General features: G+C 54.7%; 1 protein-coding gene across 4 annotated transcripts in view; it reads right to left on the bottom strand.

The window, feature by feature from the left end:
- Positions 1 to 12,086, bottom strand: part of LOC102231379 (puratrophin-1-like) — a 28,512-nt gene that overhangs the window by 333 nt on the left and 16,093 nt on the right. For all 4 annotated transcript variants that reach the window (XM_023331718.1, XM_023331720.1, XM_023331721.1 and 1 more), the window contains 10 exons: positions 5,552 to 6,315; positions 5,218 to 5,467; positions 2,447 to 2,536; positions 2,153 to 2,377; positions 1,121 to 1,291; positions 871 to 1,051; positions 664 to 780; positions 443 to 581; positions 283 to 374; positions 59 to 198 (listed from right to left, as the gene is read on the bottom strand). In XM_023331718.1, the coding sequence (XP_023187486.1) occupies positions 59 to 198; positions 283 to 374; positions 443 to 581; positions 664 to 780; positions 871 to 1,051; positions 1,121 to 1,291; positions 2,153 to 2,377; positions 2,447 to 2,536; positions 5,218 to 5,467; positions 5,552 to 6,315 (2,169 nt within the window). The remainder of the gene's footprint in view (positions 1 to 58; positions 199 to 282; positions 375 to 442; positions 582 to 663; positions 781 to 870; positions 1,052 to 1,120; positions 1,292 to 2,152; positions 2,378 to 2,446; positions 2,537 to 5,217; positions 5,468 to 5,551; positions 6,316 to 12,086) is intronic.

The following is a 12,086-nucleotide window of genomic DNA, read 5'->3' as shown; positions in this document are numbered from 1 at the left end:
GACCACAGCAGCTGATGACATCATCATGCCCTGACCAATCAGAAGTGAGCTGACTTACAGACAAGACGAAGGCGCCGTTGCCGTGGCGCTTTCCGGAGGAGGGGCGGGGCTCGTCCTGCAGGTGGGAGGAGGCGCAGCCGCTGTCGGAGCCGGTGGAGCCAGAGAGGCAGCGGGAGGAGGAGCCAGAGCTCTCGGTGGCTGCAGACACACCAAGACACGGTTACTCACTCACCTGAACAGGTGAGCTCCAGGAGGCGGAGCTACAGTGGTGAGAGCTCATACTCATGGAGGGCTGGCTGCTGGTCTCCTGCTCCTGCTCATCTTCCTCGATGCAGGAGGAGCTGAAGGAGGCGTCGGCAGGGGGGGGGGTGGAGCTGCAGGAGGAAGGAAGGGTGAGCAGGAGAGGGGGCGGGGCTTCAAGTGCTCCAGGTGCGACTCCTACCTGAACATGTGCAGGTTGAGCGGTCCCAGCAGGCTGCAGGACGACGGTCCAGATGCCGCCGCCTCCGAGGCCGCCGCCCTGCTGAATGGGTGGGCGTGGTCAAAGGTTGCCACGGCGATGGACGCCCTGGTTCTGGCGCCTGGACAGAGCAGAACCGAATAGGTCAGAACTGACCAACGTTCTGATCTCAGTTAGCTGTTGCCATGGGAACCTGGCTGTACCTCTGGGCTTCATGATGTAATGGACAGCCCGGTCGCTGATGGCGGCGTCGCTTGGCTGGATGTCCAGGAACGGTTTGTTCCCCACTCCCATCGACACCATCTCCTTCAGACGCATCTCTGGACGCACGGGAACACACACATCATTTTGTTAACTGACTGGCGGTGGTGTGCGTCTGTGTGTTTCTGCACGGCGGCGGCGGTCTCCACCTTTGTTGCGGGCCGCCTGGCTCCACAGGATGCGGGCGACGTCGGCGGTCCAGGCGTGCTTGGCGTCGGCCGAGGCGGCCTGCAAGACAAAGGTCTGGTTCTTGGCGGTTCTCCTCCGGAACCAGATCTCGAAGCGGAGCCCGTCGTCCCCGCTGGACTCCGTCAGGCCCACGTCCGCCGTCTGAAAGAGGATGGAGTCCAATCAGAACCGGAGCTCACAGGAAGTCAGTCAGAACGCGGCGCGGCTCACCTTGAATGAGTGCTTGTAGATGAAGACGTCCAGCCCACCCTCCATCTTCTTGGGCTTGCTGAACAGAAGCAGATCCTCGAACAGGAAGATGTGGCGCTGGCATTTCCTCCTGCCGCTCCAGACCGTGAACTCGTCCTGCCGGATCAGCTGACCCTGCTCCTTCAGGTTCACCTGCAGGGAGAGCAGAACCAGCTCACACGGGGCTCAGCGCTGCCATCTACTGGTGGAAACAACTCACAGCAGGACTGCTGAGAGAAGAAGTAACTAAACTGCTAATTAAATAAAAAATATTTCCCCTGATTCTATCCAACCTCCGTCTGGAATAAACAGAGACTCACAACACAGAGGTCACCGATCTAAAACAAAAAATGATTCTGACTGATTTAATGTATCTGCTTTCGTTCCTGTTCACTAAACTTCCCATCAGTAAGATGAGGCGGTTCATCATTTTACCGAGCAGAGTGTCCAATCCTCATGGTAGAAAGCGTGTAGCAATTTTCCAAAAATCACATCAATGATCTGTTTTTTAAAATTATTAATGGTTAAACTCAGCTGGTTTGATGCACATTAATAAATATTATTAAATTAAACTTTTGTTCAGATTTGCTTCCAACTGCACCACAATCCACTCAGCTGGACAAAGCCGTGATGGAAAGTCATGCAGCCAATAGAAGTACAGAAACTTGTTGAGGAAAGCTGTTACCATGGAAACAGATTTAAATCCTGAACGACTCAGCTTCCTCTAAAGACCCTGACCCCACACCAACATGGCTGCTGCTGCAGACTGCGATCTCTGCGCTGCGTTTTTAACGTTTTAACGTCGATATAAGTTCAAGGTCGGAGGAGAATCGGTCGGTGAACGGCCGACGATTTCCACGAACGCTGCTATAAACTGGATTTTAAGTGTTTCTGTCATCAGGAAAACAAACGATAAAATCGGATTCATCTGGTCAGAGTTCTGCAGACATCGCTCCTGCTGCAGGTCCTGGGGGTCAAAGGTCATCTGTTACCTGCAGAAACACCTCGACTCACATCGCATTCCCTGATGGCGTCCATGGCCAGCAGGTCGTTGCCGTGGCGAAGCTGGAACTTGACCATGTTGGTGGCGTCCTGCAGCGCGGTAAGCTCCGCCTCCTGAGTGCCGCCCACCTCCTTGGTGAGGTCAGAGAGCAGCAGGGCGTATTTACTCATCCTCTGGACGGGCTTCAGCAGGTAGGACGACAGGTCCATCTTATCGCCCAGCTCCAGCTGCTTCCTCTGCAGGCAAGGGTCAGAGGTCAGGAAGTCGCCCGAGGTCAGAGGTCAGACAGAAGCTGCAGTACTCACCCTGAAGAAGGCTTGGCCGTGGTTCATCAGCAGAGCGTCAGATTTGGGTTTGTTCTTACTGTAGAGAGCGTAGAGGCTGAACTGCTCCTGCTGCTCCCAGAAACACACACACACACACACACACACACACACACACACACACACACACACACACACACACACACACACACACACACACACACACACACACACACCGTTACACACAGTGCTGGATAAGGAAGATGGCTTCCAACTGTTTTACAAATAAAAATCTGAAAAGTGCAGCATGTGTCACATGACATGCGTAGAGCTGGAGGAACCAGATGACGGCGTGTTGGACCTGGAGGACTGGCTGCTACAGAAACTGATTTGGTTCATTTAACCCAATAATTTAATTATAAATGTTGGTTAACATCTGATGTTTGGATTTTAATTCCCTAAAAAAACGCGATGTCGGTGGCAGAGCCCAGGGGGTGGATGAGTTCCTTAAGGCTCTGGATGTTGTAGGGTTGTGTTGGTTTTTGCTTGGACATCGGGGCAGTTTCCCTGGACTGGCAGACCGGGGTGGTGGACCCCCTGGGGTGTGCTCCAATTATAGAGGGGTCACACTCTTAAGCCTCCCTGGCAAGGTCTATTCGGGGGTCCTGGAGAGGAGGGTCCGTCGGATAGTTGAAGCTCGGATTCAGGAAGAGCAGTGTGGTTCTGGTTCTGGTCGTGGAACACTGGACCAGCTCTACACCCTCAGCAGGGTCCTGGAGGGTGCATGGGAGTTTGCCCAACCGGTCTACATGTGTTTTGTGGACTTGGAGAAGGCGTTCGACCGTGTCCCTCGGGGAGCCCTGTGGGGGGTTCTCCGGGAGTATGGGGTACCGGGCCCTTTGATACGGGCTGTCAGGTCCCTGTATGACCGGTGTCAGAGTCTGGTCCGCATTGCCGGCAGTAAGTCGGGCTCGTTTCCGGTGAGAGTTGGACTCCGCCAGGGCTGCCCTTTGTCACTGATTCTGTTCATTACTTTTATGGACAGAATCTCTAGGCCAGCCAAGGTGTTGAGGGGATCCGGTTTGGTGGCCTTAGGATCTCATCTCTGCTCTTTGCAGACGATGTGGTCCTTCTGGCTTCATCAGGTCGTGATCTGCAGCTCTCGCTGGAGCGGTTCGCAGCCGAGTGTGAAGCGGCCGGGATGGGGATCATTGCCTCCAAATCCGAGGCCATCATGGTCTTGAGCCGGAAAAGGGTAGAGTGCCTTCTCCGGGTTAGGGGGGTGTCCTGCCCCAAGTGGAGGAGTTCAAGTATCTCGGGATCTTGTTCACAAATGAGGGAAGAAGGGAGCGGGAGATCGACAGGCGGATTGGCGCAGCGTCTGCTGTCAAGCGGCGCTGTACCGGTCCGTCGTGGTGAAGAGAGAGCTGAGCCAAAAAGCGAAGCTCTCGATTTACTGGTCGATCTACGTTCCCACCCTCATCTATGGTCATGAGCTTTGGGTCATGACCGAAAGAATGAGATCGCGGATACAAGCGGCCGAAATGGGTTTTCTCCGTAGGGTGGCTGGGCTCTCCCTTAGAGAGAGAAGCTCAGTCATCCAGAAGGGACTCAAGAGTAGAGCCGCTGCTCCTTCACATCGAGAGGAGCCAGTTGAGGCTCAGGCATCTGGTCAGGATGCCTCCTGGACGCCTCCCTGGTGAGGAGTTCAGGTCCCACCAGGAGGAGGGGAAAACCCAGGACACGCTGGAGGGACGATGTTCCTGGGCTGTTTCTCAGATTCCCCCATAGGAGCTGGAACAAGAGGCTGGAGAGGGAAGTCTGGGCCTCGCTTCTGAAGCTGCTGACCCCGCGACCCGACTCCGGATAAACGGAAGAAGAGGGATGGATGGATAGAAAAATACAATAATCCAGCTTAAGAAGCATTTTATGAGAGATTAGTTGGAAGCTGAGTTTTATATTTTGGTCACATCTGAATATGAAGTTATTTGTTGTAAATGAATTCTTCCTATGACCTTTGAACCTTCAACAAATAAAAACAATGCAGTAATAAAAAGCATGAGCAAATTTAAGCCCAAACTAAATTAAACTGAAGTTTTTTATGGGAAATCTGCAGATTGATGAGTTTTTAATACAAAATTATTTTTTGTAATTAAAACTTTTGTTTTTACTTTTTGGGACTCTCTTCGTTTTCTTTGTACTCTCCCGGTGCTCTTCCTCCTGCTCATGCTGATGTTCTCTCGGGCAAGGCACTTGACCCCGGCTGACCTTTGTGAATGTGGCATTCAATCCAATTCTTTGTTTGTCCCCAAGGGGCCATTCAGCGGCACGGCGGAGCAGCATGAAAGCACTAAAATCATTGGCTTGACGCTCTCTGATTGGTCGGTACGACTGGAACGGCTCTCTGTGAATTTAGCCCATTGACCATTTATGGACGTTCCTTCCTGGCCTGAAACTCGCAGGTTTACAAGAACAAGCCCAGATTAAGACGAGCACTCAGTCCTCCAGCATCCCAACGACTTCATAATGAAATGATAAATATTGAATTGATAAGAACATCTCTGAAGCTCTGAGCATTTCTCCAGGTGAGGGAGATTCAGGAGCCCAGGTTACCTGAGGAACACCTGGTGGGCGTACATCTAGCCATGATGAGGTGAGGCTGGTTCAAACCCAAGAAGCTGTGTTAAAGGGGCTGAATCCAGACGCACTTTTCAGATCTCATTCATTAAATATTCGTGGTAGCATTTTTTTAGCATAGCCTGACCCCAGAGGCCTGGCCCCTGACCCCAGAGGCATAAGGGAACATGGCGTACGTGTCTGAGGAAGCAGTGTGGCGCCCTCAGTGGGTGCTTCCAGCAGGCCTCCAGCTCCCTGAGGAAGAACTGGCTGTGGAAGTCCAGCAGCTTCTCCAGGTTGCCGAAGATGACGGAGCGTTTCCCTCTGAGGTCCTGAGGAAGGTCGGCGCGCTCCATCTCTGGGAAGTAGTGATGGATGATGTAACGCAGCGAGCGGACGTACTCCCGCTCCGTGGTCACCATCTCCTCCACGATGTGCCGCAGTTTACTGCACACAGGACGGAGCGCCATTATTAAAGTCTGAACACGTTAACGTCGTCATCGTCCCGCTGCGTGATGATGGACGACCCACCTTCCTCGGGGCCGGCCGTCCCCTGCGGTGCCCCCTGGTGTCCCAGGGCTCCGTGGACCCGCCCAGTTCTGCCCCAGGATTCTGGGACGGAGCGTCCGGTCCGCTGCCTCCGTGCTGCTGACCTCCAGGCCACGGATGAACACGCCCGTGTTTCCTCTGCGCGGCGGCTCGCTGAGGGTGCGAGGGCTGGCGCCGCAGCGCGACGAGTCGGGTGAGGCCGGGCGGTCAAAGCTCTGGGTCTTCCTCAGCAGCTGCCTCCTGGAGGAAGAAGAGGAGGAGGAAGAGGAGGGCGGGATGAAGCCAGGGGAGCAGACGTCCTGCCGCACCGACTCTTCGAAGGAGGAGGAGCTCCGCAGCAGGCGCCGCAGGAACGGTGTGCGCTGCGGGGTGGGCGGCGACGCGTCAAGGATTCCCCAGAGCCCGGACTTCCTGGAGGAGGCGGAGCTTGTGCTCACGACAGAGTCGGAGCGGCAACGGTGGGCGGAGTCCCGAGTCAGGAGCGCCGCCTCCATCTTCCTGTCAAACGTGTTTTCTGTCTCCTGACACTTGGACCAGGCGAAGCTCCACTGGCGGAGGCCGCGCTCGCCCCTCAGCAGCCCCGCCTCCGCCTTCATCTCCCGGAAGCGGCTCTCTGGGATTGGAGGGTGCTTTGACTGGTAGTCTTCCAGGCAGCCAATCACAGCACAGCATTTGTCCGGCGCCGTGCAGTCCTCCATGGAGACGCAAGCCAGCTGGCGAAGGCCCTCCAGCGCCCAGCCGTAGGCCTGCAGAGAGAGGATATGATGTCATCAGCCGCAGCTCCACCCCCTCAGCCTGAAACAGGTGCTGCCCCCTGCTGGACACCAGCTCCTCCTTCCATGTCATTTCACACACAATCACCACTGCTTACTGTCCAACCCAACCGGGCCGGTACCACAGAGCCGGGCAGCAGGTGGCTCTGCTTCCTGCCTGACAGAGTCACGGTAAGACGAGCTGCACATGAATAAATGTTGAACGAAGGGTTAATTTTCCATCCGCCTTTTATGTTGGGTGTATGTAAACTTATGGTTTCCGCTGTAAATAATAATAATAATAGTGATAAACACTGATGCAGAGTCGACTCCAATAATTTACATTGGAGCGTAAATTATTATTTACGCTCCAATGTAAATAATCATGTTGCTCAGTTTGTGTCTCATAAAGATGAAACTCATCGTCTGAATGCATCTATTTATTCTCACTAGAGAGAAACCAGGGCTGATCAAACAGTTTGATTATTGATCAGGTGATCAGGTGTGGAGACAATCCCAGGTATATCAGTAGCTGCATCAAGGTGAGCCGCTACCTGAGGAGCTTTGGCTCTGATGGAGAACATGGAGCCATTGATCAGAGATCAGATTGATCTGCTGGTTTCTGATCGTTTAGATTCATCCAGGCTGATCATCCTGGAGCTCTGAGCAGAACTTAACCCTCTATGGCATGGCGTTGCCCTCAGGCAACAAACCACATAGCTGTACCTCACATTGCTCCTTTATTTTATTTTTTGGGGGGCATGATTTTTGACATATTTTTGTCCAAAAAATAGTTCTTTTATGAATATAGTTTTTGTTTGATTTGTATTTCATTTCTCATAATCAGTGTAGACAATCTTGGTGTTCTAGACCAATGTTACCCTGAGGCAACAAACCCAAATCTGGTTCCAGGAGGTGTCAGAGTCCGATTTTATGATTGACATGTAATTAGGGACCACCAAGCTCCCAAAGAATGCAGGAAAATAATTCTTCCCCACAAAAATAAAAAGTCATGCCATAGAGGGTTAAAGCAGGTACCGGTACCGGTACCGGTCCAGCTGCAGCCGTCCTCCAGTGGAGCCGCCCGCTTTGTGAATGCGCCTTATGGACAGAAATCATCTGGACTCTGTAAATGTAACTTCTGCTCATGATTCCTGGATTCAGAAGAAACGTTTAAATCCCGGCTGAACGCTCTGCTGCTCTGAGATCTTTAGGGTTCATTTGGAAATTTATCTTCCATTGTTATTTTGTGAAGTGAAAGCACCTTTTAAATAAAATATATAATAACTATTATAAATACTATTCTGCTACAAACAAGGCCGTTGCCATGGTAACTGCTTCCCGTGGCGGCAGACCTCTGGGTTTTTATACTAATTCACATTAAGATGTTTTTATGGAGGCGACGGCGGAGCAGCAGCTGCTCTGTTCCCACATATTGGGATTTCTAAAGGAAAGGTGAGCAGGTATTTTTTCTAAATATTTCCGTACGCCAAGTTTTAGTGTGAAAACAGCTCCGTGTTTGATACATGAGGCCCCTGAACTGCTGGAAAGGACTCAGAATAAGAGGGCTGGGTCCAGTTCCCTTCAACCGGAGATCCAATGTGCTGAGGTTCTGCAGAACTGGGTCAGCAGCAGGACAATGAAAACACCAATCAGATGAGCCCAAACTCCAGAACCATAGAGAGTATGGTACCTCGGTGTGATTAGGTGAAGCTCAGACTGAACTGAGTTCAGTTCTGCATCCTAACCCACCTGACCTCCTCTGACCTCCACTGACCCCCACTAACCTCCTGTGACCCCCACTGACCCCCTCTGACTCCCTTTGACCTCCACTGACTCCCTCTGACCTCCACTGACTCCCTCTGACCTCCACTGACTCCCTTTGACCTCCACTGACTCCCTTTGACCTCCACTGACTCCCTCTGACCTCCACTGACTCCCTTTGACCTCCACTGACTCCCTCTGACCTCCACTGACTCCCTTTGACCTCCACTGACTCCCTCTGACCTCCTCTGACTCCCTCTGACCTCCACTGACTCCCTCTGACCTCCTCTGACTCCCTTTGACCTCCACTGACTCCCTCTGACCTCCACTGACTCCCTCTGACCTCCACTGACTCCCTCTGACCTCCACTGACTCCCTTTGACCTCCACAGACCCCCACTCACCCCCTCTGACCTCCACTGACCTCCGCTGACTCCCTCTGACCTCTACTGACCTCCACCGCGGACAGAGACAGCATGTCTCCTGGACGAAGGTCTAAAGATTTTCCTTTTGTTTTTCAGAATAAATTGATCTAATATAAATGAATATAACACAATAAAATGTTATTATTATTATTATCTCCTCCATGGGCTGCCACCTTATCGTGGTGGAGGGGTTTGAGTGTCCCAATGATCCTAGGAGCTATGCTGTCTGGGGCTTCATGCCCCTGGTAGGGTCACCCAAGGCAGACAGGTCCTAGGTGAGGGACCAGACAAAGAGCAGCCCGAAGACCCCTTATGATGGACAAGAACTTTGGACTTGGTGTTCCCTCGCCCGGACGCGGGTCACCGGGGCCCCACTCTGGAGCCAGGCCTGGAGGGGGGGCACGATGGCGAGCGTCTGGTGGCCGGGCTTTTACCCATGGAGCCCGGCCGGGCTCAGCCCGAAGAGGAAACATGGGCCCCCCCTCCCATGGGCCCACCACCCGTGGGAGGGGCCAAAGGGGTCGGGTGCAGTGTGGGATGGGTGGCAGCAGAGGGAGGGGACCCTGGCGGTCCGATCCTCGGTTGCAGAAACTGGCTCTTGGGACGTGGAATGTCACCTCTCTGGTGGGGAAGGAGCCGGAGCTAGTGCGTGAGGTCGAGAGGTTCCGGCTAGAAATAGTCGGTCTCACCTCGACGCACGGCTCTGGTTCTGGAACCAGTCTCCTTGAGAGGGGCTGGACATACTTCCACTCTGGAGTTGCCCAAGGTGAGAGGCGTCGGGCAGGAGTGGGCATACTTGTTGCTCCCCATCTCGGCGCCTGTACGTTGGGGTTTACCCCGGTGAACGAGAGGGTAGCATCCCTCCGCCTACGGGTGGGGGGACGGGTTCTGACTGTCGTTTGTGCTTACGGGCCGAACGACAGTTCAGATTACCCACCCTTTTTGGAGTCCTTAGAGGGGGTACTGGAGAGTGCTCCTCCTGGGGACTCCCTTGTTCTGCTGGGGGACTTCAACGCTCACGTGGGCAATGACAGTGAGACCTGGAGGAGCGTGGTTGGGAGGAACGGCCCGCCCGACCTGAACTCGAGCGGTGTTCTGTTGCTGGACTTCTGTGCTCGCCATGGATTGTCCATAACGAACACCATGTTCAAGCATAAGGGTGTCCATATGTGCACTTGGCACCAGGACACCCTAGGCCGCAGTTCGATGATCGACTTTGTCATCGTTTCATCGGATCTGCGGCCGTATGTCTTGGACACTCGGGTGAAGAGAGGTGCGGAGCTGTCCACTGACCACTACCTGGTGGTGAGTTGGCTCCGGTGGTGGGGGCGAAAGCCGGTCAGACCTGGCAGGCCCAAACGTGTTGTGAGGGTCTGCTGGGAACGTCTGGCGGAATCCCCTGTGAGACGGAGCTTTAACTCCCATCTCCGGCAAAACTTCGAACACGTCCCGGGGGAGGTGGGGGACATGGAGTCCGAGTGGACCGTGTTCCGTGCCTCCATCGTTGAGGCGGCCGATCGGAGCTGTGGCCGCAAGGTTGTCGGTGCCTGTCGCGGCGGCAACCCTCGAACCCGCTGGTGGACACCTTCGGTGAGGGATGCCGTCAGGCTGAAGAAGGAGTCCTATCGGGCCTTTTTGGCCTGTGGGACTCCGGAAGCAGCTGATGGGTACCGGCGGGCGAAGCGGCATGCGGCTCGGGCGGTTGCTGAGGCAAAAACTCGGGCGTGGGAGGAGTTTGGAGAGGCCATGGAGAAAGACTTCCATACGGCTTCGAGGCGATTCTGGTCCACCATCCGGCGTCTCAGGGGGGGGAAGCGGTGCAGCACCAACACTGTTTATAGTGGGGATGGTGTGCTGCTGACCTCTACTCGGGACGTTGTGGGCCGGTGGGCGGAGTACTTCGAAGACCTCCTCAATCCCACCAACATGCCTTCCACTGAGGAAGCGGAGCCTGGGGACTCTGGGTTGGGCTCTCCAATCTCTGGGGACGAGGTCACCGAGGTGGTTAAAAAGCTCCTCGGTGGCAAGGCCCCGGGGGTGGATGAGATCCGCCCGGAGTTCCTTAAGGCTCTGGATGTTGTAGGGTTGTGTTGGTTGACGCGACTCTGCAATGTCGCATGGACATCGGGGGCAGTTCCCCTGGATTGGCAGACTGGGGTGGTGGTCCCCCTGTTCAAAAAGGGGGACCGGAGGGTGTGCTCCAATTATAGAGGGGTCACACTCTTAAGCCTCCCTGGCAAGGTCTATTCAGGGGTCCTGGAGAGGAGGGTCCGTCGGATAGTCGAACCTCGGATCCAGGAAGAGCAGTGTGGTTTTCGTCCTGGTCGTGGAACACTGGACCAGCCCTACACCCTCGGCAGGGTCCTGGAGGGTGCATGGGAGTTCGCCCAACCAGTCTACATGTGTTTTGTGGACTTGGAGAAGGCGTTCGACCGTGTCCCTCGGGGAGCCCTGTGGGGGGTTCTCCGGGAGTATGGGGTACCGGGCCCTTTGATACGGGCTGTCAGGTCCCTGTATGACCGGTGTCAGAGTCTGGTCCGCATTGCCGGCAGTAAGTCGGGCTCGTTTCCGGTGAGAGTTGGACTCCGCCAGGGCTGCCCTTTGTCACCGATTCTGTTCATCACTTTCATGGACAGAATTTCTAGACCAGCCAAGGTGTTGAGGGGATCCGATTTGGTGGCCTTAGGATCTCATCTCTGCTTTTCGCAGACGATGTGGTCCTTTTGGCTTCATCAGATCGTGATCTGCAGCTCTCGCTGGAGCGGTTCGCAGCCGAGTGTGAAGCGGCCGGGATGGGGATCAGTGCCTCCAAATCCGAGGCCATGGTCTTGAGCCGGAAAAGGGTAGAGTGCCTTCTCCGGGTCAGGGGGGGTGTCCTGCCCCAAGTGGAGGAGTTTAAGTATCTCGGGATCTTGTTCACGAATGGGGGAAGAAGGGAGCGGGAGATCGACAGGCGGATTGGCGCAGCGTCTGCTGTCAAGCGGGCGTTGTACCGGTCCGTCGTGGTGAAGAGAGAGCTGAGCCAAAAAGCGAAGCTCTCGATTTACCGGTCGATCTACGTTCCCACCCTCATCTATGGTCATGAGCTTTGGGTCATGACCGAAAGAACGAGATCGCGGATACAAGCGGCCGAAATGGGTTTTCTCCGTAGGGTGGCTGGGCTCTCCCTTAGAGATAGGGTGAGAAGCTCAGTCATCCGGGAGGGACTCAGAGTAGAGCCGCTGCTCCTTCACATCGAGAGGAGCCAGTTGAGGTGGCTCGGGCATCTGGTCAGGATGCCTCCTGGACGCCTCCCTGGTGAGGTGTTCCGGGCACGTCCCACCGGGAGGAGGCCCCGGGGAAGACCCAGGACACGCTGGAGGGACTATGTCTCTCGGCTGGCCTGGGAACGCCTCGGGATTCCCCCGGAGGAGCTAGAAGAAGTGGCTGGGGAGAGGGAAGTCTGGGCCTCCCTTCTGAAGCTGCTACCCCCGCGACCCGACCTCGGATAAGCGGAAGAAGATGGATGGATGGATGGATATTATTATTATTGGTGCTATAAATGAACCAGCAGCAGTTGGTTCAGAACCGGATCAGT

Source organism: Xiphophorus maculatus, chromosome 4 (assembly GCF_002775205.1).
Source record: "Xiphophorus maculatus strain JP 163 A chromosome 4, X_maculatus-5.0-male, whole genome shotgun sequence".
Lineage (NCBI taxonomy): Eukaryota > Metazoa > Chordata > Actinopteri > Cyprinodontiformes > Poeciliidae > Xiphophorus > Xiphophorus maculatus.
Note: the sequence above shows the minus strand (reverse complement) of the source record. Positions and strands in the feature narration are given on the sequence as shown.